Source organism: Sorex fumeus, unplaced genomic scaffold (genome assembly GCF_029834395.1).
Source record: "Sorex fumeus unplaced genomic scaffold, SorFum_2.1 ptg000044l, whole genome shotgun sequence".
Lineage (NCBI taxonomy): Eukaryota > Metazoa > Chordata > Mammalia > Eulipotyphla > Soricidae > Sorex > Sorex fumeus.
The window spans coordinates 19,252,581-19,278,979 of record NW_026606101.1 but is presented as its reverse complement, the minus strand read 5'-3'; the positions used below and the strand labels follow the sequence as shown (position 1 = coordinate 19,278,979).

General features: G+C 55.1%; 1 protein-coding gene across 2 annotated transcripts in view; it reads right to left on the bottom strand.

Moving 5' to 3' along the window:
- SIRPA (signal regulatory protein alpha) overlaps positions 1-26,399 on the bottom strand; it is a 45,313-nt gene that overhangs the window by 5,571 nt on the left and 13,343 nt on the right. For both annotated transcript variants that reach the window (XM_056121401.1, XM_056121402.1), the window contains exons 2-6: positions 19,061-19,423; positions 12,697-13,017; positions 11,842-12,171; positions 9,254-9,364; positions 6,014-6,038 (exon numbers count right to left, since the gene is read on the bottom strand). In XM_056121401.1, coding sequence (XP_055977376.1) covers positions 6,014-6,038; positions 9,254-9,364; positions 11,842-12,171; positions 12,697-13,017; positions 19,061-19,423 — 1,150 coding nt within the window. The remainder of the gene's footprint in view (positions 1-6,013; positions 6,039-9,253; positions 9,365-11,841; positions 12,172-12,696; positions 13,018-19,060; positions 19,424-26,399) is intronic.

Below are 26,399 nucleotides of genomic sequence, written 5' to 3'. Positions count from 1 at the left end.
CGGTACATTCAAGTTGGCAAAATCAAGAGCTTGGAAGGTGTCCTTGTCTTTTGACTCATAATTGCGCATCTTTTTTTTTAAATTTAAAAATATAGAAAATGCTTTATGTACCAAGGCATTTGTCATAGGGTGGTTGGTGGTGGCGGGGGCTGGGGGAGATAGTGGTGGGGTGGCTATATTTTACAGCCCTGCCAGTTGGGGCTGGTTAAGGCAATCAGAATAGAATCCTAGATAAAGATGTAAAAGGTTTATGCTATTCTGTTTTTATTACGAATGATTACATTAAAATGGTAAACGAAAAGGCTAGAGTCTCTGCGGAACTCTCTCAATTATGAAAAACGTGTGGGTAACCGTGGGAGGCGACTGTCAAATGCGAGAAGCAATGGTCTTTGGGTGATATTTCTTTCTTCTTTCTAGTCTCCCAGGCTCTCCAAATGTTCTCTATTAGACACATCTAGGTGTGATCATTGGAAACAAGGAGCCCAACCGGGCATCCTGGCTCATCAAAGGTGGTGTTCACGCACTAGAGCCTGGTTCACGGCGGGTCACGGTCAAGCTAGCGGTCACGCCAGAGACACCCATTCTACAGGGAGCTACTGTGTGAGTTCTCCAGCCGGCAACTCGGGGGATGCAGGCTTGGATAATGTCAGAAATGAGCAATGGGGCTTGGCAGCGGGGTTATTAATGGACTTGTCATGGGTGCCTGGTGCAGGAAATCATTCAGGGACATGACGGGCCCCATGTGGCCACAGGACTCGCCCCCCGGGGGGGCAGGAACACAGGCTGGTAAGGAAGACATGGGGCTGGGGCTCTAGTTCAATGCAGCTTCACGCCTCCTTCCAGCCCCAGGTGGCCTGGCTACTGCTCATGACCCCCAGCTGTTCCATTCCCCTGTCCTTATGTACTCCCCCACAACTTCCAGAAGGTTCCTGATGCTCCGGAAGTTATGGGTCAGTGACAGTCTTGCTGACCCTCCTGAGGACACTTGCTCTTGGTCGACCTTTGTAGCTCCCTGGCTCCAGGAAGGCTTTGCTGGCCGTGCTGCGCTGAGCCTGGTGTGTTTCCCATCTGGCTTATGCGTCTGTTTGTCTCTGTCTGTCAGGCTTCCTCCCTGCCAGGGAGATGCTCTGTTGTGGCTGGGAGGAAGACCGGCCAGCCTGGTGGGCCTTTGCTCCCAGTCCTCTTCCTTCGCTTCCCGACCCCAGCTCTTGTTTTAAATGGTCCTTCCTCAGGAAGACCGTCACTGCGCCCCAAACTCCCTTCTCAGAGCCCCAGGTAGGGGAGCCTGGAAGAAGCAGGGGTGGGTGCGCTCTCACTGCCGCCTCTCTCCCGGGCGGGTCCTGCTCCCCTCCCCCCTGCACTGCACTCACACACCAATACTGCTCAATTCTGCTCTCTCCACCATGCCTCCCCAGCCCTGTCCACTCCACAAGGCCAGGGACGCTGCCTCCAGATCCTCTTCCAACCAGAGGCTGGACAGAGAGTCCAGAGGGTCGGTCAGGCACTTGCCTTGCACGGCAGATCCCAGTTCAAACCTGGAAACCATAAGCGAGTTCCCTGAGCAACCACCAGGTGTGATCCCTCAGCACGGAGCCAGGAGTCTGCCCCGAGCACTGTTGCGTGTGGCCTACCCCCCACCCCCAATACACAGAACAATAGTCTGACAAACCAGGCCCTCTCTGGGTCCACCGCCCTATTCCCGAGCAGCCTCCTGCCGGGACCCCCTCCTTTTCTGCGCCCCTTCCCTGCAGGTCAGATGTGGGACCCACAGTGTGACCACCTCATTTTGTGTGCAAAACTATCACCCAGTGACAGTCACCTGTGTCCCTTAACTGGCGAGGCTGGTGTGTTTCCCCTGACCCCTGGGGCTTCCATCCCCCCCTTTGCCTCAGCCCTGCCCTGGCCTTCCCTGTATTTCTCAAAAAAGGTCCAGCTGCTGCTGCCCTGGGCTCCAGGAGCTGTCCCTTCCTTCTGCCAGGTGCAGCCCTTGGCCCAGAACAGCACAGCTGGTTCCTTCCCAGCCCTCAGCTACCTTCTAAATGGCCCTTCCTAAACCGTAGCCCCTCCCCCCACGCCTTCCCCAGCTCGGCCTGGCTTAATTGTCATCCCCCCACCTCATTTACTTGCCTCCCAGCTTGTTTGGTGGCTGATTTGGTTAGTTGCCTCCCCAGGGACCGCAAGCTCATGGGACCGCAAGCTCATGGGGCCGTCCCTGGTCCCTGATGCCCAGACACGCACGGGCAGCCAGTTGTCTGGAAGCCATCAATAGCCAAGAAAACTGAATGAAGGATCATCCCTGCCCTCTGAGCAGAGATACACAAAACCAGCTTAAGTCTGTTTTCGCTTCCCTCTGCACCCCACCCCGTCCCCCCTCTCCCTCCACTGCACGGAGCCAGGGCTCATGCTAGTGACTAAACGAAAAAGTCGGGGAAACCCTAAATATTCTGAGAATAAACGGAAGCAAATGTCTGACAAGTGAACAAACGGCCAGACGCCCGCACCCCGGTGCCCAATTAAGAGAGCAGAGACACATTTTTCTCTCATCTGAGCCAGGGAAGATTACAATGTTCTGCATGTATGTTTCCAACGCAGGGAGTTAGAAATAGCCGGTCCCTCCACCAGCCTGGCAACCTGAAGGGCCTTTGAGCTCAGAGCAGCGGCATCCCCCCCTCTCCCAGCAGCACCTCCCCGAGGGGCTCGGTGGCTGCCCACACCAACATCCTCCTGAAAGCGTCAGATCCCAGTCGGCTGCCTGAAGCCGGCGCCGGCGAGGGGAGCCACCATTACCGCTCATTCGCCATCGCTTTGGTTTAGAGAGATGAAAGGGAGCAAGTGATCTCACGGCTCCCTGGGTAGGCTCATGCTGGAAAAATAAAAAAAAAATTTTAAAAAAAGGCAGAAATCGCTTGGCTTCTCTTGGGGAAGGAAAACCGGGCAGCAAGAGGCACTGGAGGAGGGGGAGGGAATTAGCAGCATCGGAGCAGGTCCAGACGGAGCTGGAGAGACCCTTCGTGCTACCTGTGGGACCTCGGGGATGTCCCAGCGCTTCTCTGAGTCTCGAGTTTCTGCAGCCATACGGAGAGACAATCATCATTCTCTAAAATGAGGGTTCGCAAAGTCTGGCTCAAAAACACAGCCGCAGCGGTGGTGGCCCCCGAGAACGGGTTAGAAAAATTCTGCCTCGGAAACGCTGGTGGGTGTGGGGCAGCAGGGATGGGGGAGGGGGGTCCAGTCATCTGTATTTTACCCATCCTTGCAGTGAGCCTCTCTGCTCCGTGCTCAAGCTGGAACCGCTGTTCAATTAAACTGGGATGGTTGTAAATCATAGGGCTTTTGCTCTAATTAAAATCACCAATGGGCTAATATAGGTAAGAGCATAGATTGGTTCCTGGAACACAGCACGGGCTCCATAAATGCTAGCTGCTGACGCCGTGGTCATGATTATTATTGGCACTGCCCTTTCCTTCCAGAAACGTATGGTCTAACGGGGGGGGGGGGGGAGAAATAAGACAAGTCGAGAAGTAATGACGACAGTAGAAAAAAATTAAATAAAGAAGAGATCCACGGCGAGTTTCAGGAAATCAGAGGTGGGCAAAAGGAGATGAGGAATCGCTTCTGTGGTTTGAGACGGCATTTGCGCATTTAACAGCCATTCTCGAAAAATCTATTCCAGGGCCAAGGTTTGCAGCTTTTAGCAGTGACAACGAAGAAAGGCTCCTACGGTCAGGAGGAGTGGGTTGGAGTGGGGACAGGCACAAAGACGCCTTGATGGTCTAGGCAGGTGAGTGGAGAGCCCCAGGAACACTCACGGGACTGACCCTGTGTCTGGTGGAGGCACTGCCCTTGCTAAGCACAGAAGGAGGAGGAAGAAGCAAGTGGTGGAGGAGGGTCAGGCGCTGGGAGACCTGTTTAGGCCTAGAACCGCATGCTTCGGACACCTCCGGGTGGGGCCCTGGTGGCCTTTGGCCTCTTTGTCTGAGCTGTGCCAGGAATTCAACCAGCCAGTCCATTGACTTGGTATCCCTGGGGGTGTCCCCCCCTAAAAAAGAAAGAAGGGGTGCCCACTCTCGCAACCATGTCACACCATTCCAGAGTCACTGGGAGTACCAACCCATGGGGACTTGGGGTGATGTGTGATGGGGGTCCAGGTGAGGGGCACAGAGAAGGAGGAGGAGGTGCAGCTAAGTCACAGGCTCCAGGGCTGGGTGCACCTGTGTATGTCAGCAGGGTCAGGCCAGGAAGGGCTTGAGGGCATCCAAGCAGGGGCAGTGGGGGAGTCCACAGAAAGCTTCAGACAAAGGATGGAGGGGCCAGAGCCACAGGACAGTGGGAAGGGCACTTTCCTTGCACACGGATGGCCCAGGTTGGACCTTCAGCATCCCATAGGGTGCCCCCCCACACAAGGCCACCAGGGGTGACCCCTGAGTGTAGAGCCAGGAGTAAGCCCTGAGCACCTCCAGGTGCAGTCCAAAAAACCAAACCAACAAACAAACAAACTTCCCACCCTCCAAATGATGGAAGTTGAGTTTTGCCCTCAAGAAGGCGTGGGGAGTTAAAGGGAAATACACTCCCGGGGCAGGGAAGAGCCCAGTTTTGCTGCTGGTTGGAGACTGGGGGTCTGGACAGACAGCAGGGTTCAGACAGGATAGCTATCTGTGGAGGGCAGAGCAGGGACCAGGCTTTCTCCCCAGTGACATGGGACAACAAGGTGGCTGGAGGGGGTGCAGGTGCCTCCAGGGGAGAGCGAGCTCTGGTCACACATCAGCTTCTCCCATCACAGCCCGCCCCTGAGGCCCCAGTGCAGGACACTGAGTCCCAGCCACAGGCATCCCTAATGCCACAGTCCTCTGATTCTGTCCCTGAAATATATCTGACCCACCCAGGTCATGGCCACATCTGCTCAGACCCCAATAGCAGCCTCTTCCCCGGGCCGGCCTGACTCACTCATCAGGACCCTCGTGCCAAAGCCACATCCTCACCCTCAGGGGGCTTCTGGTCTCTCTGGAATCAAACCTGGATTCCTATGATCAGCCGCAAGCTGGGGCCCCCAGGGGCCTCCACTCCAGACCCATAAAAACAAACCAACCCCCAAAGCTGTGCAAAACCTATCGGGAACAAATCCCTCAGCCAAGTGAAGTGGCCAAGAGCTCCTGTTTTCTGCCCTTGCTGAGAAGACGCAGTGACAAGGAGACTCGGGTGCTGCCTTCCGTTGCTGGGTCTTACCAGGTGACTTCCTGAAAGCGGAGACAACTAGGTGGCTTGGCTAGTACCGGTTTGCATGCAGGAGCTTCGGCTGAGAGACCCTGCTGCTGGCAGGGCCCACCCCAGCACTTACACAGCACACTCCCCATCCCAGCTCATGTCCCTACTCACATGCCTTTGTTTGTCACCTCCTGCCCCCACTGCCACCTCTCATTCCATTCTGACATTCATTATCTGCTTCTCTCTCTGCCGTCGGAGTTCCGGAAGGCCCGGCTGGCTTTCTGTGTGCTACTGTGTCCTCAGCACTCAAGGCCCAAGTATCACAGGGACTCAGTAAAAAACACACCCCAAAGATGCGAATCCACCAAGGAAATGTTTCATCCTAACATACGTTCCTCAGTGTCCCGACAGGTTCACCTTAGTCTGGAGCCTGGCCTTAGGGGAGGGGGAGGGAAAGCTGCCTTCTCCCCATCCCACCCCGGGCGTGCCAGGCTTCCATGTGCCAAAGTCAGCAATAAATAGTTCCTGAATAAACAGTAAGAGCAGAGGGCAGAGCTTGGAGCCCGGGCCTGAGTGTGAAGGAAGGTGGGGCATCGGCTGTGGGGGGCGGGCGCTCAGAATCCCCTTGCTGGAGACCTTAATTAAAAACAGACCCGGCGTCCTGAGCCCGCAAAGAGAAGAACCAGAAACGCTGACGGGCGCCAGGGTGAGGTCAGCGGTGTGGGTTCTGCACAGCAGCTGGGGGGCTGGGGAGGCTAGGGGTCAACCAGATACCAACAACAAAAACACCACAGCACACAGCAGGACTTACCTGGTAGAAGAAGTGGAGCCTTTGGCTGGAAGGGAAAAAAGAACCAAAATTCACTTAGTTAATGTAGAAACACACTTGCTTTATGTTGGGATTCGGAGTAACTCCGGCCTTAGCCCTCCCTCGATCCCGGGACAGACGAAGGAATTGTTGTGAACGCATCTAGTATATTCTGTGGACACAGACCTCCTTCCCCAACACACACACACACACACACACACACACACACACACACACACACACAAACATGCACGCACCCATGCACACACATGCATGCATGCATGCATGCATACACACATGGACATGTGTGTACACACAAACACACACAGACACGTTCATCCCAGGACAGCTTCCGGGGAACCACAAAAAGCCTCGTGAGGCTCTTCACAGCCAACTAGCCTCCACACTCTTCCCAACACCTGACCTGTGACACCCTCCACGCCCCAGTAACCCATACCCAGACCAGGCTCTTCAAGGTGGAGTGTAGTGGGAGGAGCAGGAGTGGGTGCCACTGCTGTGACCTGTCCCTCCCAGTGGGACCTCAGTCTCAGGACCCAGGACTCCTGCTGACCCAAGAGGGTGGGGCAGGATGTCCATTTATTCCCCAGTCACTGCTTTCCACCAAAGGATCTTGGGAGGAAAGAAATGGTCCATCTGATTCAGAGATTTTAAACCTGGTCTCTGGCCACCCCCCCGCCCACACACACACACACACTCACACACAGAGACTGCCAGGGTTCAGTCACCATTTGACTCCTATTTCGCTGTAAAATTGTAATTAAAAAGCAACATGCACGCTCAGATGTGCTCGCACAGCATTTCAGCAGGCGCCAGGCTGCCTGGCACAGCAAGAAAATGTGTGCTGCCGGGTCCCAAGCAGGTACAGGGTCTGGAGGTAAGCAGGGTAATAGTTCATAAGGCTGCAGCACCGCATGGAATGTCTGAGTGGAGGCCGTGGGGTTGCCAAGGGCTGGGACACAGGGCAGCCCAGGGACACCCAGGGTGGCCCACTACAGGCTCTGGTTTAAAACATTTTTTTTCTTTTTTAATTTTGTTTGGTTTTGGCCCACACACCCGGTAGAGCTCAGGACTTACTCCTGGCTCTGTGCTCAGGGATCACTCCTGGCAGGCTCAGGAGGTCATTTGGGGAACCAGAGATCAAACCCAGGTCAGCCACATGCGAGCGCTGTACTGTCCCTCAGCCCCTTAAAGGCCCGTCTCTGAGGGGCTCAGAGCTGGAATCAGGACAGTGAGTATTGAGAGAGCAGACATATGGAAACAGGAAGCAGGAACATCACATCAGTGTGGAGGAAACAGGCAAGGTGGGCCCAGAGGTGGTCTCCGGAGACCCAACTGCCTGAATTTGAGTCCTAACCCCTGGACTCCCAATTTATCAGTGGGGAAGCTTTGGACAAATTTCATAATTCGTGTGTGCCTCAGTTTCCTCATCTGTAAAATGGGGTTCATCGTGCCACTGCAGGTGGTAGGGGGTGGCGCAGCAGTGCCCGGGGCAGTTGAGGAACTGAGTGAGGCTGGTTGCTGTTTGTTTGGGACTTGGGCGCTGCACACAAGCTGCCTGCGGCCTTCACCAGGGCCCACAGTCCTCCTAGCCCTCCACCCTGCTCTGAGACACCCTGCTCTTGGGCTGCCAGTGCCCAAGCCACGACCATGAGCTCCAATGTGCCAGGCGACTGGCACCAACCCAGAGATGAGCCTGTTGTGCCAGACAGCTCGAAGGGGTGCAGTGCGTGCTTTATCACACGGTCAACAGATCTGGAAGTGATGCTTGAGCACTGAGCTGGGCACAGTCCCTGAGCACCAATATGTGTGTCTCAAACACCCCAAACGAAACCAAACTGTCATGCAGAGCCCCTTCTCCAGAAGGCACTGGGGTCGCACTGCTGGAGGCCAGGAACGCCCTGGCCCATGGACCCTTTTCTTCACTTAGAAGGAGTCTGTGTGTGTGTTGGGGGGGGGCGTATGTGTGGATGGGTATGGGGGATGCTAGCAACTTTGGAGGACCCTCCAGGTAAATCAGATGGCAGAATTGCTTCCAGATTCCAGAAGGAAGGGGCCTGGCTCCAACCTTCCCAACCTGCAGGTCAGCCCACCCACTCAGGATGAGGGAGGGAAACTTGGGGGCCAGGAGGAGGGGCTGCATACGAGCTTCAGGAATCATATGTGAGCGCAGCCAGAGGCACAGGCACAAAGAGGCTGGTCAGGCTGGCCAACGGGTCACAGGAAGCATTTCTGGGCTAAGGCAAACAGCAACACCCCAGCTGTTCACACTGGATACATTTGTATAACTGACAAAAGCCTTCAGGCTCAGAATCTCCCTCCTCCCAACATTGTCACTATTACACCACAGTAACATGTGTTACAATGTTAAAATGTAGATACTTTAGTGGTTAGGAATTGCCCAGGAGGTGGGTCTTTAACAATAACAGTAACAGTAACAGTAACAATAATGTAACAATGGGTGGGTCTTTATTCCCTTACCCATTAAGCAGGTGAGGACACAGAGGCGGGTGGCAGCCAACCTGAACTCTAGGGTATGACAAGGGTCTGTGACTTGGTCTGTCAGATGCCAAAGTCATATACCTTGCTACAGAGACAGCCGCACACACTCAAGCATAAATTAACTCACGCACCAGCAGCATACAAGCAGGGGACCACACCCCAGGTTTGAGCTTCCGCCCACCTTGTCAAGCTGTAGAGCACTTCCCAGGGAGGGGTTCATGGGCCTGGGCCCACTTACAACCCCGACAACCAGTGTAAACATTACTAGGCGCCAGGCCCCTTCCTGGCACCTCATCATCACTGGTCGAAGGCTCCCAGAGCCCTGGTGCTAAGCTGGCCTTGAGTGCTGTCGCTCTCCAGCCTCCTTCCTATGGCTGGTCATGGAACCCGGGGGTATGGGAAGAAATCAGACACTGGTCAGGGAACTCTGGGACAAGGCTTCCGGCTGGCAAGGATGAGAAAAGCCCGTGCACTGCTCTTGTCACTCTCCCTCCCCTCCCCCGCCCCTGGCAGCTCCTTACCCCTCCCCCCCCCCAGCAGGATGTGAGCAGGGTCAGCCTCAGTGAGACCACCAGGGGAAGCTTGTGCATATGGTATCACTGGAAGTAGCTGGATATCCTTAGAGCATCAGGAGCCCACAGCCACAGAGCACTCTTGTGACCCCTCTCTCCGGGACCGACAGCCCAGGGCACACTCTTGCGGGGAAAGGAGGGGTCCACTCACCTTTTTTCTGTCGGATTCGGAGGAGGTAGAGGGCAGCGATGAGCAGGGCCACCAGCAGGGCACAAATTACACCCACCGCAATGGAGATGCCGTACCAGCTGGGAGTTGCATCTGAGTGGGGGGTGGGGAGGCACAGGAAATGAAACTTCGTGTATGCAAGCTGAACACAGTGAGAATTGCCACCCACCGCCCCTTCTCATGGTCAGCAGGACCCATGCACAGAACATCTGGCGGGGGCCTTGAGATGTTTCCAGCCAGGTCGCCACATCTGTGGTCTGTGTATCCACTTCCTTATGGGTGACCCATGCATGGGTAGGCAGCTGCCCCGCTAGGGTACTGGGAGGGAAATGTGTGTCTAGGCAATGCTGGGTAAGACCAGCTGGAGGGGAGGAGGCAGAAGTCTCACTCCCGGGGACCAAAGATCAATGTTTTGCTCATCGAGAGCCCACCACAAACTCTGAATTGCAATGGGGTATCCAGAGCTCTATGGAAACAGGGATAACATGGCTGCCCCATGGCACAAGGCGGTGCCTAGACTCGGAACATCATAATCAGGAGCAGGGCTCTGGGCCACTGAAATGTGAGTGACTTGGAGCTAGTCATTTAATGCCCCTCCACACAGTGGCTTCCTCCTATGTTACGGAAGCAACAGCAATTTCCACAGCTTGGGCAGCCCCGAGTATGAACTCACTGGCTGACTGGTCAACCTGTCCATCCACCCACTCTCCCCTCCTTTCCGTTTTTTTTTTTTAATTTTTTGGGTCACAGCCGGCAATGCACAGGGGTTACTCCTGGCTCATGCACTCAGGAATTACTCCTGGTGGTGCTCAGGGGACCATATGGGATGCTGGGAATCGAACCTGGGTCGGCTGTGAGCAAGGCTAAAAACCCTACCCACTGTTCTGTCACTCCAGCACCTTTTTCTTTTCCTTCCTTCCTTCCTTCCTTCCTTCCTTCCTTCCTTCCTTCCTTCCTTCCTTCCTCCTTCCCTCCCTCCCTCCCTTCCTTCCTTCTTTTGAACCCCTCCTTTCTAAAACTATTTCCCTGAAACATTCAGTGCCAGATCCTGAAGCAGGTCCGGGCAGCTGTGGGCCTGGCAGCCGAGACTCTAAGCTAAGAAGTGTTGGTGGTCATCTGCTTCCACACAGCTCAGGGCCATCTGGGAGAGTACAGGCGACACCACAGGGTCAGCTCTGCAGGGTTAGATTTCTCCAGGGCATCCCTGTTGCCCCAGCGGGAGAAAAATAGCCTTGGTGTTAGTCAGCCCAAGAGTGTGCTCCGCTCCAGGCATGGCCAGGCCTGTGGGTCCTGAGACACTCCACAGGGGGGACAGAAATGCTGCGAGAGGATGGCATTATGACAGAAAGAAGAGGGAGAACACAGATGATAGGCTGGCAGGGGCTGAGACCCTCGGATTGTCCCTGAGGATGCCAGTGGATTCCCACTGTCTTCCCTGGGTCCCCCGTGCCTACCCCCACTCCTTAGGAAATGGTCTCACTGAAGTAGCTGCTCATGGAACAGCAGCTTCCTTGGCTATACCGTGGAGAAACACCAAGACAAATCAACCAAGGCCCCACCCCATGCCTGGCGGGAACAGGCTGGTGGTGGCGGCTGAGCAGGACACCTGGGGTAGAGGAACTAGGAGGAAGGTGTCTCGGAATGAATGGAAAATGGAATCACGGGCTAGATGGAAGGAGGAGGCTGGATGTGAAGCACAGGAGGCTCTCCACCCTCCTCTCTCTTCTTTTCTTTTGGGGGCCATGCCTGACAGTGCTCAGAGCTTACTCCTGGCTCTGCACCCAGGGATCATTCCTGGCATTGCTTGGGGGACCATAGGAGCTGAGGATTGAACCAGGGTTGACTGCATGCAAAGCCAGCAAGTGCCCTACCCACTGTACCATCTTTTGGGCCTGTTCCTTTCTTGCTTTACTATTTACGTAAAAACCTTAACGACATGCACTCAATGCTTACCAGTGGTCACCCTGGGAGGAGAGGGCTTGCGGTAGTGGAAGCCATTTGAAAATTTGACTTTATATTTGCAAACTTCTAAATTATTCCATACTACTTTTTTTTTTTTTTTTTTTTTTGCTTTTTGGGCTGCACAGGTTGATGCACAGGGGTTACTCCTGGCTCTGCACTCAGGAATTACTCTTGGCGGTAGCTCAGGGGACCATATGGGATGCTGGGAATCGAACCCAGGTTGGCTGCATGCAAGGCAAACTCCCTACCCTATCTGCTGTGCTATCACTCCAGCTCCTCCACACTACTTTTTAAGGGGTGGGGGTATCTTAAGCAGGGCTTGGGGTCCTGGGGACCATTCCCAGCAATTGTCAACCAATCAGGCCAATGATCCAAAGATATTTAGCTGGTTGGGCCCTGTAGTGTTGGGGATTATATGGGCCACCCAGGCAGTGCTCTGGAGCCTCCAGGGCTATACCCAATGCAGCTTGGTGGAGTCATAGAGCACCAAGGTTTACACTCAGATTCTAAAGTGCCTAACCACTGGGCCATCTCCCTGGCCCCTGAATTATTTTCAACATTGAAAAGGAGAAGTAAAAGAACCAGGTCCACTGGCACGAAGGGCTCACCAGAGGAGTCATTTGAGCCTTGGTCCTTCTGGGGCGCAGACACCTCCAGGGTGTGTGATTTGGTGAGCACCGGCTGCCCATCGTGCTCCACCTGGCAGGTGAATGGCACGTTCTCCCGGTGGGCAGAGGAGTTCACCAGGAGCCAGCTGGTTCGGTTAAAGGTCCCGTCCTTGTTCTCTAAGAGGAGGAAGGTCGTTTCTGTCCGGGACACGTTTCCGTTCTCCAGCCAGGTCAGCCGTAGGTTCTGGGGGTAGAACTTCTTCACCTGGCAGGTGAGGTTCACCTGGTTGCCCACTGCCGGGTACTGGGAGACCTCCAGGGTGGGTGGAACTGAAACAGCACAGGGCAGAAGCTCTGATCTCAGGGGACAGACAGGTCACAGGGGCTGGGATGCAGCGCTTAGTTCCCACCCATGGCATGGAGTCACCCCGACAGCACCAGGCATGCAGGAACGGAATCGTTAGCTCTGTGCCCAGGACACAGAAGGTGCTCAGGAGAACTGGTAGCTCCTTATGGGGCAAAAGCCAGCAAAATCAATAATTACAGCCCCTTACATCCATGAGGACCCCATAACTGTAGCAAAATAAATGAACTGTCCATGCGGGCTCTGGTAATAGTAGGTGAGTGGGTGCTTAGGAAGCAAGGCTGCTTTTCTGCAAAGTAAGTAAGGGAATCCAGCACAGTGCTGGGCACATAGGAGCTTCCATGGCAACAGGCATGAATGACGGGCACATCCAGCATGCTGGCAATCGGGAAAGGAGGATGGGAATTAGATTCCGGATGTTAGAACAAAACACCGGGGCTGGGGGGCAGGAATGGGCAAGGAGACACAGGGGCTGGGGTGAGGGTGTCTACCTCGGATGCTCTCAGCCAAGCTGGCCGTCCCACGGAGAGGAGAGCCCTTGGGCAGGGTGATGTGGGTGACCTCACAGATGACCTGGGAGCGCACGTCCCCCGAGGTCAGCGGCACCCTGGCTGTGCTGGAGATGCTGTAGGAGGTGCTGTCCCCCTGGGGGTCCACGCTGGTCTGGAAGGCCGAGAGTACCTTCCCGTTTTTGAACCACCGCAGGCTGATGTTTCTGGGGGAGAAGCCGTGGGACTTGCAGGTGAAGCTCACTGTGTGCCCGGGCGGGGCCCTCGTCTTGGGGCCCGAGACCTCGGGAGGAGAAGGTTTGGCTACAAGAGGAGTGTTTGGACACAGTGAGAGTGTGGCACCAAGGATAAGCACCGCCACCCGGGTCCTGATGGTCCCTCCTCTAGGGCTGGACGGGATCAGTGTCCTCACTCACTGCAGGGGAGACCCTCAGCTCACATCTGCGCCGAGTCACGGGGATGCCGGGAATCCAGGCTGAGCTCAGAGTGGGCCTTCTTTACTTTCCGTGGGCCGTCCTTAGACCCCCAGGAATAGGGGGCGGCTGGGCATTTTCTTTTCTTTTTTTTTCTTTTTTTTGGGGGGGGTCACATCCGGCAATTCACATGGGTTACTCCTGGCACTGCACTCAGGAATTACTCCTGGCGGTGCTCAGGGGACCCTATGGGATGCTGGGGATCGAACTCAGGTCAGCCATGTGCAAATGCCCTACCCACTGTACTATAGCTCAGCCCCAGCTGGGCATTTTCTCTTCCTAGCAGCTGCCCCCGAGGACAGAGGAGCCAGGTATGGAAGTAAGCATAAGGGAGACAGAACCACTATGGGACCCAGGAGCTGACCCAGCATACCCCCCAGAGGGGTGGCCTGGCGCCCCCAGTTCCTCCCTGAAAGGCGGAACTTGCCTTCCTGGAGGGCCTGGAGGGTTGAGGGGAAGCAGCGGCAGTGTTTTTGCTCAGCGTCAAGCTCAAGGTACTGCATCAAACTCACGCAGCTCCAGTCTGTGGCTGGCCAGAGCTTTCCCTGCAGGTACTACAAACAACCCTCCTCGGCGCTTCTCCGACAGCTCCTGCAGGCCTGAGCTGCGCCCAACCGGGATCCAAATGGGAGGGAACAAAAAGTCTGTCTCTGAGGCCGGGTTCAGTCTTGGTCCATCTGGGGCTGAAACCAAAGCTGGCTGAGAGCGCCCAAGGCCGTCCCCTGTCTTAATCACTGTTAAATCAGCAGGCACGCAGGCCTTGTACACGGGCTGACAGGCCTTGCATGACCTGAAACGCCTCAGTGAGTGGAAGGTGATGGCCGGCCTCCCTGTGGGGGCTCCACTCGGGCGCCTCCAAACTGTCCATTATTATGTAACACCTCCTGTCATGGTCACCAGGCGGCAAATAGGACAAATATTTGCCTTTGTAAATAATTGTCTCCTAACACACGGGCAGCACTTTGATGACTGAGTTGTTGGTGGTGGTGGGGGGGGGCGGGGAGGCGGGTGTCACTGATTGAGCCACGGCAGCCTGAACCTCTCAAAAGAGAAAAGATGGGGTGGGGGGTGCGGGCAGGAACCATTTACCTAGGGGTGTCCTGGGAGCCCGGCACTGGGCTGATGTCCCCAGGGTTCTCACACCTTAACCAGCCTGGGAAGTGGTCCCCGAGGATGTCATGTATGGACATGGTAGGGACTGGTCATGGGCAGTGACCACACATGGGGGGACTGACCCAGGGTCTCTGATCTGCACCCGGGAGCCTCAGCAGCTGTTTCCGTGCAGAGTGGACAGAACCCTCGCCCAGGGGAGAAGCAGAATCCCTGGACAAGAGAGCCTGAGAGAGGATGCTGGTGACGGCTACCAAAACATCCGGTCATCTCTAGGGATGAAACTTATTTGTTGTGAAAACCTAATGATCACCAAGGACAAGAAGAACCAGGAAGCAGAACCAGAGCAAAAACATCACAGGGTCTCAGAGCCCCCTGCCTGCAGCAGCACCCACAGAAAACCCAGTGAAGAAAGGAGCTGAAACTCCAACATGGTCCTCAGACTTGCTTCCCCCCGCCTGCCCCCATCCCCCACAATCCTCTGAGGAAACAAGTGTGATGGATCCACTCCAACATACACACCAGTTCCAGGCTGTGCTGGACAGAAGCCGGAGGCGTGTGGAAAGCAGGGAGGCACGTTAGCAGGGAGGGCTTCGGGGCCCTGGAAGTCACTGCACAGCCAGCTCCCGCTGAAACGCACACATAACTGCTAGTGGGAAGGGGCTCAGTGGGGGTGTCTGGGCTGCCTGACCTCGGGAAGGGAATCCACTCGGAGCCCCAGTCATGCTCCTGGTGGTGTGGGATGTGTGTGTGTGTGTGTGTGTGTGTGTGCGTGCGTGTGTGTGTGTGAGTGTGTCTGCAGGGGGTTCCTAGCAACTCCTGGGGTTTCTTAATAACTTGGGATCCCAGCTTGCTGTCACAAACAATTCACATGCAATTCCTTTTTTTTTTTTTTTTTTTTTTTTTTGCTTTTTGGGTCACACCCAGCAATGCACAGGGGTTACTTCTGGCTCTGCAGTCAGGAATTACTCCTGGCGGTGCTCAGGGAACCATATGGGATGCTGGGAATCAAACCCGGGTTGGCCACATGCAAGGCAAATGCCCTACCCACTGTGCTATCACTCCAGCCCCTCACAGGCAATTCTTGTGTTTGTGTTTGGGTCATATCTGGTGATACTCAAGGCTTACTCCTGGCTCTGCACTCAGGAATTATTTCTGGTGGTTCTCAGGGGATCACATGGGATGCCTGGGATGGAACCCGGGTCAGCCATGTGCAAGGCAAGTGACCTCGCCGCTCTACTATGGCTCGGGCCCCACAAATCTATTCTAAAGGACCCACCACCCTCTCTCAGGGCCTGAAGCACAAAGAGTTGCTCTGGTAAGGAACAATAATGCATTTTTTCTCTCAGTGACCACAGAATTATCTTTCTCAAGCCTGGCTATGATGAGCAGCCTCTGGCGATCAGATATTTCAACTTCCCGGCCATACCTGACTAGTACAGTCAGAATGCCCAGGTGTAGCTGAACCTGAGGAGGCTAATCAATGTCCCCAGCAATGCTCTAATGAGCAGCCAGGGCTTACAGCACCTCTTGCCCTCACCTCACAACTACCTGAGGCTGAGGAGGAGAGTGACTGCCCGAGGTCCTCTGGCTTCAGCACATCCTGGCTGACAGGCAGGCAGCTTCCTGAACTCACACAGCTCACACATTCCCAGCGGTCATCACTCCCCTTTGGGTGCAGGTAAGGAGTGAGGAGAAAGCATCACTGACAGAGGAGGACCTGGGTCAGAGGAGTGATGGGTCAGAGGTCACAGAGACAGGAAGTGGCAAGTCGGGAGGTGAGCACAGGCGGTTCTAGTGATGCTGCCATGGAACTTTCTACCCGGCTCCATCCCTTATAGGCCTGAGCTAAAGCCACACTTCACTGACAGGGAAACTGAGAACCAGGGAACTGAGACAGCCAGGTGCACACAGCTCTGTGAAGACAGTACCATTTCTCAGGAGTATCCACTCCGATACCCGCTCAGTGCACCTCACCACTTCCTGAAAAGCTCACAGTCCATCACGGCCCCTGTTTGAGTCCTGAGAAGAGGGAATCGACAGAAAAGAAGGGACCATCTCTTGAATCCCCCACATGTCCATGGAGAACCAGCAGAGCCAGGGCTCCATCCTCACCAGACAGACACTGACCACCTGGCCTGCACCCTCTGAGAGCCCGACTTCAGGCAAGGAAAGGGCAGAGTCGCTGCTTGAGCCTGAGGCAACAAAGGCAGAGACACGGGCTCCCATGGACTCTGGCTACCCCGTGCCTCAAGAGCACTTCCCTCTCCCCTCTAGCTAGAGCAAGGGAGGTACGTGGGCTTGGGGCTTGCAGGACACCCCGACCCCTACCCCACCCACACTTCCCAGAGCAGCTCCTGAGGTAAAAGAGCAACCAACCCCTTTCTCACACACATGCTCACAAGCATATACTCACATATATACACATGTGCAAGCATACACACATACACCCACATATACATGTGTACACACTGACATGTGCACACATACATCTGTACATGTGTGCATGCACAACATACTCACACATGCACACATATACATGTGCATACATTCACACACGTGCACACATGTTCAAATACATACACGCTGTACATTCACATGTGTACTCCCATTTCACATGCACATAATACACAATTCACACATGCACACACATGCATACACATCCAAACATATGTGTGCATACACTCACGCATGCACACATACACATGTGCACACACATGTGCTTACACGTGCACAAGCACACACTCATAACGGACACATCCACACACAAGTGCTCACACAATGCACATGCACACAGAGACACGCATATGCACATACAGACTCACACATGTGCACACACATGCACACACACATGCACACACACACATGCACGGTCACACACAGGAAGCACTTCAGCGGTCTCAGATGTGAACCCTGTGTGTTAGGAGCAGGCTCAATGTGGCAGCGTCTGATCTGGAAGCGCCCTTCCTGGCCAGCTGAGTGTTCTTGAAATGCTTCTCACTGAAGAACAGAACTGGGCAAGACTTTTAGACTTTCCTCCAGACCCGAGAGCACCGTCGGGGTGGCAGAGCAGGTAGGGGTGCCCAAGAGGCTGCTTGGGGTTCAGATTCTGCCTCATATACCTGCTCAGACCCCTCCATGCCTCAGTGTCCTTATCTGGAGATGGGAAAGACCCTCTCTGACTGCACCTGGACATGCTCAGCTTTCGCTGAGCTTCGACTCTTACCTCCCCCATCCTCCCTGGCTCTGGGCACTCACCTGGCCAACACCTGGGAAGGTGGAGGGAGACGAAAGGGGAGAGGATGCCCTCCAGGACCAGCAGAGAGAAGACTGTGTGGGGGTTACCTCTGCAATTGCAGGGACACCACAACATCAGGGCAGCCAACTTCCCCGCCTGTGTCTGGGTGACCAGGCCCTACACCGAGGGGGAATCGGGGCAGTGTCCACACAGATGAAGCTCAACAGAGCTACAGCAGGAGTATCTCCTGCAGAGAAGACGAGCACGTGGACTCGTTACCCGGCCACACTATTCTACCAGCCTGAGGCTGGTGATAACCTCTGCCCAGCCACAAAAAACTGACAGTAACAGTCCTGTGTCCACCCTGGGCAGCCACTCATGTGGCTCCTGGGACTCATGCAATTCATGTGGCCAAATGCTAACAAAGGATCCCCGCCACCTTAGATTTCAGGGACCACATTGGGACTGGCAGGACGGGACCTGAACCTTGCTAAACTGATGCAGGAGAGACACTTGTCTCCCGGGCGACATCTGTGACCTTCTTCACTCATGCCTGCTCTGTGCCCAGTGCTTCCACAGGGCAGGGAAGAGCCTGGGATCCGGCTGGATTCTGGAACAATCCCTTTTCCAGCTGGGCCAGGGGAAGAGGGGCCCAGCTGGGCCAGAGGAAGAGGGGCCAGGTCCTCATCCCTCCAATAAAGCTTGGGGACTTCCCAGCACGCGCGCACACACACACACACACACACACACACACACACACACACACACGTGCACGCGCATGCCAAGGTCTGAGCTGGATGTGCTTCCCAGGTCCACATAGGCACCCATGGGAGACTCAGCTCCTGTTCTGCTCAAGCCCTCCTAGGCCATGCGACCTGGTCCCCAGGAATGACACCACCCCCCTCCCGAGCTCTGCGCATGCCTCCACCTGACCCTGCCGCATCCCGCAGCCCCTGCCTCTTGGACATTCGTTCGTAGTGAGAGATACATGAGAAAGCACCTTTTCCTCACAAAAGCACCCTTACATGCAAAAGCACCCTTTCCCCCGCCGCCTGTCTGTAAGGCTGATAATGGAAAATCAGCTGAGAAGAGCATTTGTGGGCTATGGAGGCTGCTGCTTACACCACGCCCAGTGCAGAGCTGGGCTTGCCTGGGTGCTTGGTAGGTGCCAAGAGGAGAAGCCCCACACTAAGGAGGACCCTTTTGGGGTGCAGGGGTGAGGCCCGGTGGGTGACTGGGCAAGTCACTCAGACCTCAGCTCCCTCATCCCTGCAGCCAAAGGGATGGGACAGACCAGGGCTGGGATCAAGGTGGTGGGTCCCAGACTTTGCCCCGGGATCTGCCTTGATCTCTGCAGCCTCCTTCCTGGACCTGCTGTAGGGGGTAGAGTGGCCGCGAAGCCCACGTGAGGACAAGCACCAGCAGTGACACTGCCCTGAGTCACTGCTTTCAGAGGAGAGGCCAGACTGGCTATGGTCACACAGCAGGACGAAGGACATTCCCCCGCCCCCACCAGAGCACTCACCACTCACGGTGACCTGGGTGCCTGACCCAGACTTGAACTCCACATCTTCCACATTCGCCTTCCGGAACTTCACACAGTAGTAGGTGCCCATGTCAGCCGGGCTGATTTCACGGATGCGGATGGAAAAGTTCATGTTGTCTCTCTTGGTGGAATCTGAAACATTGGTCACTCGGGGGTTGTGTACTTTGCTTCCAAAGTTGTAGATCTCATCCCGGACACCCAGTCTCTCCCGGAACCACTTGACAGAGCCCACGGGAAGCAGGGAGGTCATGGAGCAGCGCAGAGTGGCCGTCTCTCCTGCAGCCACTGACACGAGCTTATCAGGCTGGATCACCTGCAGCTGCACCTCCGTCCCGGCCACTCCTGAGGGGAAAACACAAGCAGCTCTTCACATGGGGTCCGAGAGATTTTCCCAAGTGTCTATCAGCAACCACATAGGGTGGCTTTGAGCTCAGCTCCTAGTGGGAAGCACTGTACAGAACTCTCACCCAGGCTACTCAAGGAGGCCCACTGCCAGCAAAGAAACAGCTGCACAGAGCGGCAAAGGCTCGAGGCAGTGCCCGAGCATCCCTGGAGGTGTCTGAGCCGGGCTCCGAATCCAAATCTGACCTCATCAGGAACAGTGTTTCTGATTGAGGGAACAGCCTGGGGAAAGGCTCATAGGTGGGGCCAGCCTATTGGGGGGGAGGGGAGGGCCTGGGACAACCAGATCTGTCTCGGGCCTGGCCCAGGAAGGAGGCCCCAAATAGAGAAGACCAACTCGGCATCTGGGGCCCGCCCAGGCTGCCAACGGGAAAGCAGGAGCACTTGGCTTAGAGTCCTGGCTCGGGGCCTGACTCCTGTCCGACCTTGGCCAGCGCTCAGGCGACTGGCACAGGGGTCTTCTCATATGTGAAGGGCAATGGCTGCCCCTTTAACTGTCCCCCCGCAACTCCCCAGCCTTGGCTGCTCATTTGGAGCCTGCCCACCTGGAGGGTTCTCAGGCAGGACTCACGACACCCAGCATGGCAAAACCCGCAGAGTCGTCTCACCAAGCCAAGAGAGTCTGCGTTAATGCAAACCTCCCGCCTTGGTCTGAGATGCGGCTCTGTGCCAGGGTCCACCTGCTGATTGGGGGGCTCAGGATCCTGACTCAGGAGATGGGAAGGGCACCCTGGTGACTCAGCACCGAGCCGGGCACAAGGCCGGGTCTGCTCCTCAGACAGGCTTGGTGCAGGGGTGCGGGAGATGCGCGGGGGCTGGACACGGGCCCTGGCTTCAAGGGCTCCTGAGCGGGGCAGGAAAAGGAGTCACAGAAGTCAGGGAGGAAGGGCTTGAGTCCTGAGCTGGACAGTGGCAGGGGGGAGGGGGATGAGTCAGGGGCTGAGTAGAGGTGGAAGAGGGGGTGCAGGGGTCATAAAGGCCTCAAGCACACACACAGACCCCCCACACAGACAGAGCAACTAAGAATACCGAGAGGAACAGTGGTGGCTGCCTGGTATAGGGGGCTCGTGGCTGTCCGGTCCCTTCCTGGCCCTCCACTGACCCTTGGTGGATCCTATCCTGTCCCCCACCACTCAGTCACCAGGTCTGGTCTGCTCAGCTCTAGCAGGGAAGGAGACCGTCAAATTGTACCTCCTCCCCGCCCCCAGCCTGGCAGCACCCCCGGGCAGAGGCAGACACGCTAAGGGAAAGGCCAGTTCGCTGATGACTCGCCTTGTGGGCAAGCCACCCCCAGAGCAGTCTGTTAGCCCTACCCGTCCACAGTCCCAGGCCTGATGAGCTGGTGGCACGTGGGTGGCCTTATGCTTCCGGGGTGGGCACTGGCAGCTGGGCAGGCCCACCCAGAGGGCCCCACCCCCCAGGCAGCATGGGCCCAGGGACCTCCAAGACAGCCTGGATGAAGCCCAGCACCAGGGGGCCACACACGTTCCCTGCCACCCACCGTGGGTCTGCACGCCAGCGGCCAGGCAGGCTGGACCAACTGGAAATGCTGCCGCCTGTGGGGGCATTGGGGAGGGAGTGGCCAGCCCGGGCAGGATCAAGGTTCCCCTTGAGCTGGCTCCGCGCCTCACTCCTGAGCCCCACTGCACCCTCCATAAAACAGGGCACCCGCCCCACCAGCACGAGGCCCGTCTGTTGACCAGAAGCAGAATTAGACTCGACTTCCTCCTCCTTTCATCACCTCGGGACCCAGTGTTGATAAGACCAGGACCTGGTGCTGATAAGACCTGGTGCTGATAAGACCCAGTGTTGATAAGACCAGGACCTGGTGCTTTTTGGGTCACACCTGGCGATGCTCAGGGGTTACTCCTGGCTTTGTATTCAAGAATCACTCCTGGCAGTGCTCAGGGGACCATATGGGATGCTGGGAATCAAACCCGGGTCGGCCACGTGCAAGGCAAATGCCCTACCCGCTGTGCTATCATTCCAGCCCCTAGACATGGTTCTTTCTGGGGTGGCGGTTTCCCCACCACCAGGACGGAGGCTCTGAGGGGGCCTGGTCAGCGATCCCAGCCTAGCCCAGCACCTGGTCCTGCAGCCTGGCTACAGGCGCCAGCATGAAGGAAACAAGTTTATTTTCTTGTGACTGTGGGGGAGAAGCCACTAGAGGTAGAGCCGGGCAAAGCCGGGGCCCAACCTGGTGCTAGGGCCCTCGGCAGGGTCTAGCTGGGAGTTATTCTTATCCTTCACCATCCCGGCACACCGGGCTGTGAGTCAGCAGTCGTTGGGGAGCATGTGAGCGGGTGAGGGGGCAGTGGAGCCGGGCGCGGCGTGTTGAAGCAGGACTATTCTTGGGGAACAGCCTGCAATCACACCCCGGGCAGGCGACAGTAAAAATCTCGAGCTGGGGGACGGCTACACCCCTCCTTTCCTTTCCTTTTTTTTTTTTTTTAAGTTTTTCTTGAGCTCTCTTCTCCAACAGTGGCCAGATTTAGGCAGCTTAATTAATTAGCTAGTGTTTATAAAGCGTTTGAAGAATTTTAAAAGTGCCACGTAAGTGCCAAATATTATTTTAATCCGTGTGTGTGTGTGTGTGTGTGTGTGTGTGTATTTCTTTTTATTTCTCCCGCAGAGAGAATTTTTCTCCCACCCCCCCAACTTGCTTTTCTTTTTCTCTGCAGGTTCTGTTCTGGGAATAGGGCTTGTTAAAACTCACTCCTGCAGTTCTGGGCCTGGGGACAGTGTGCTGGCCTGGCTGACAAAGCCATCCCTGGCTCTCTCCTGCCCTCCTGGCAGAGACAGTGGCTGTCCAGGGGCCTCAGTGGGCGCTGGGACAGGAGGCCGGCTGGGCAGATCGTCCCCCGCACTGCTGGTGGGAGTGTGCAATTGGAAAATCCTTCCAGAAAAGCAGGATGGGCAGGATGGACCAAAGGTGTGAAAGTGACCAAGCAGCCCTGGGTGGGCGCCTGGGCAGGGGCAGAAACCCTAGGATGGAATACAGTTCCTGCAGAAAGATCCGGAATATTCTGAGGAATCTCCCCGGCTTTGGGGAGATTCCTAAGTTAGGGGAATTATGGTCGATCCCGTCCATCGAATGAGAGGCAGCCACAGACAAGCAGGACCCTGAAAATGGCAGAGATCTGGCCACGTCTGCATGGCATCATGTCAAAGGAGACCGTGACTATGCAAATAATCACCCGTTCCTCACAGCATCAAGAGAAAATGAGAAAGTCAAAGCACAATCATCATTTCACTGGTGACCATCAAAAATTGTTCATGAGGAACTGAAGAAAGAATGTAAAGCCATGCTCAGACCACGAGGGAGCTGGGCACACATCTCGTCAAAAAGAAGGAACTGGAGAGTTTCCAGCGTCCGCAGAAAGAGGTCTGTTTGGTGGCACGAAGGCCAACCCTAAGGACGTTCACATCCACAGAGCTGATGGTGCAGAATGACAATTCCTGATGCAGAAATACCTTCGAGATGAGAGTCAGTTATTCAGGGACAGATTCGGGGTGGCCCCAAACTGGTCGTGTGGAAAACAATGGACACGTGCTGTTAAATATTCCCAGTGATTAATTGTGAGTCACAGATTTATAAGGGTTTCACTTTTATGTTTTCTGTTTGCATTACTTGTGCCATAAAGAAGAAGGAAAAACTGCTTTGGGGATTATCGTGACTTTTATAAAATAAAATAAAACTATATACAAATAAACAACTTCAAGGTACTGTGCAGGGCTATAAAACCGTGACTCTTTTCTGGCTCGTGAATCCAAAAGTGATACATCTTTCCTTTTTTTTTTCTATTTTGGATATTTTTCAGATTTTATAAATGGAGTGTATGTTAAAGAACACAGTTTTTTGAATTCTAAATTTTACGAGACATCTGTACATATGATATGTATGTTTTGCCCATGTTTACTGTGTTTACTGCCCACCCCCCAACCCTGGGAATTTTGTCTGTCTCCCTATTTTCCCAGTCTCAGATACAGTGGTTGCATAATAACAGATGCTCAATAAGTATTTGCTAATTGACCAATGGGTCGAAGATCCAGAGAAAAAGTATACAATGATAGGCACCATGTGTGGGTAATGGGTCCCTGGTTGGCAGGGGCAGAGACAGACACAGTTTTTCTTTGCTTTATAATAAACAATGCATTGAAGGTTTTACTTTGGGGGCCTCCCAATTGCTGCTCTGAGGGTCTGGGGGCCACCCCCGGTGATACTCAGTCAACCAGACCATTTGAACTTACCACTGAACCAGACCATTGAACTTACCATTGGAAAGTTCAATGCCAGAACCTGAAGGTGTGGTGACTATAGACCCTGTGGTACTTTGGGACACAGAGACATCCAGGAGCATTCCTGCTCTGCTAAGGGTGGGTATTGGGGTACTGAGGATACAACTTGGGTCCCTGTATGCATCTTTGACCACTGAACAATCCCTGCCACAGAACCATCCCTGACCACTGAGTCATCCCTGAACAGAACCATCCCTGGCCACATCCCTGAACTACCTGACCACTGAACCATCCCTGCCATGGAACCATCCCTGACCACTGAACCATCCCTACCACGGAATCATCCCTGATCACTGAACCATCCCTGCTACGGAATCATACCTGACCACTGAACCATCCCTGCCACGGAATCATACCTGACCATTGAACCATCCCTGTCACGGAATCATCCCTGTCATAGAATCATCCCTGGCCATTGAACCATCCCTGACCATTGAACCATCCCTGACCACTGAACCATCCCTGCCATGGGACCATCCCTGAACAACCGAGCCATCCCTGCCACTGAACCATCTCTAACCACCATATCCCTGGCCCCAAAGCTTTCATTTTAATTTCATTTTTGCAGGGAACACTTGCTGCTTTGAGGTGAGAATGAATGAACTGAAACCCATGAATGAGTTTTGAGTGGGAGGAGTGAACAGTGCATGGCCCCTGGCACTGTGACCAGTTGGAGAAGGAGCTGGGAGCCCATAGGAGGCCAGAGAGGTCCTGGGATACCAGTGGAATCTCTTGCATGCATGTCCTTGAGCACAGGGCAGGGACCAGCTGGTCCTGGCCTCATGACGCTGGCCCCTGAGCAGAAGTCAGAATTTAAGGAAACAACATGGATAATTATAATTTTTTTCAGTGCTGACTTGAATCCAGGGTCTCACACATACGAGGCAAGAGCCGTGTCACTTCTGGAATAGCCCTCAGAAGGTGACACGCACGGTTATCTCTGGCCTCCCCTCCACACTGCCCCATGCCCTGCTGCTCTGCCCCCATTTCTGATTCGTCTGTCATCCTTGACTCGGCCAAGGAGGGTGTCAGGCTGCAGAGATGGGGGCTGAGGAATGACCATGGGGTTTGGAGAAATACATTTGGATTTTTTTTTTGGTACGGCATTCATGTGTAGCTTTAGAGATTAAGAAAAGATGAAAACAATTTCCATCAGAAGTGAAAAAATAAGCATGGATGCTTTTCTAATGGAAAACACAAATCAGCGCCGAATCAGATCTTGCCGGAAGGGAAATAGTGTCAGGCGGCACCTGCCCGGGTCCCGCCAGAAGCCCGCGCAGTCCTGACCTCCCCACCCTGCTCCTTGAGCCTGCCTTGTCCATGTGGGTGGGTGCTTGCTGCCGGCTTCTCAGCGCCCAGGACCCCGGGTCTGGGGGAGCATCTGCAGTGCCTCCTGGAACAGCGGGAATGACCAAGCCCCTGCGTGGCTCAGTACCTCCTTCCCAGACCACTGAGCATCACTGCCCACCTTCTGGGGCTGTGGGGTTGTTACCACCACCCCGTCACTGCACCTCATCATCTGCCACCTAAAGTGGGGGCCAGAGTGTGACATGTGGTGTTTGGTACACAGGTGTGCAAAGGCAGGTGTGGGAGGGTGCACAAGCTAGTGTGTACATACCAGCATTCACACCTGTGTGCATACAAGCATGTGTGTGTACATGAGTGCTGTAGGAGAGTATGTGTGTACATGCAAATGTGTCCCAAGTTAGGGTGTCCAGTGATGCACACATGTGTGTGCTCACCAAAGAATGAATGTGCATGTACGTGAGCGTGTGTACATGTGTGTATGTGCCCCCGTGCATGCATGTGTGTGCATATGTATGGGCAGACAATGCAGCTTGGGAGGACCAGCCAGCAGGGGTGAGTATAGGAATAGGGGTGCTGGCTGTGGGTGCAAGTGTTGGGGCCAGGCAGGCACCTGGGAGGAGTGTGTGGGTGCAGGGAGGGCTGTGTATAGGAGTGTGTGTGAGTGTGTGTGTGTGTGTGTGTCTGAGTATGAGGGTGTGCATGTACCATGCTGCCTGCTGTACCATGGCTCTGGCCCTTGAACCTGCCTCCCCTCCCCTCCCCCTTGCCTCACCTCTCCCCTCCTCTTCCCTCCCCTCTCTTCTCCTGCATGGCACCTGGGCTTACGCAGCTCCGGGCTACAGCCCTGCCCTGGGCACTTCCCAGGCCCCTGAGTCATCCTCAGGACCTCTTGTGCCTGAGATTCTAAGAGCAGCACCATTGGGATGGCCTCGCTAAGGTGTCTACTGTTTGTGTGGGAGCCACCTCAAAGAGTGCTGGGGGCTTACTCCTGTTTCAGTGCTCAGGGGTCTTGGCAGTGCCCGAGGGCCCATGTGGTGCTGAGGACTGCAGCTGAAACATGCAAAGCGCGACCTTTGTGTCACCCCCTGGGCTTGCCTCTCTGGGGCTTGGGCTCAGGACCTGGCACTTCCCCAGCAAGCGCCTCAAGCCTCTTAGCATCTTTTGGCTCCAGGTTTTTGTCCTTTTTTTTGGCTTTTGGGCTACACTGATGGGCTCACTCCTGGCAGTGCTCAGGGAACCACACACAGTGCCAAGGACTGAGCCATTATTAGCCGTGTAGGGCAAACACCTTAACCCCTCCAGCCCCAGG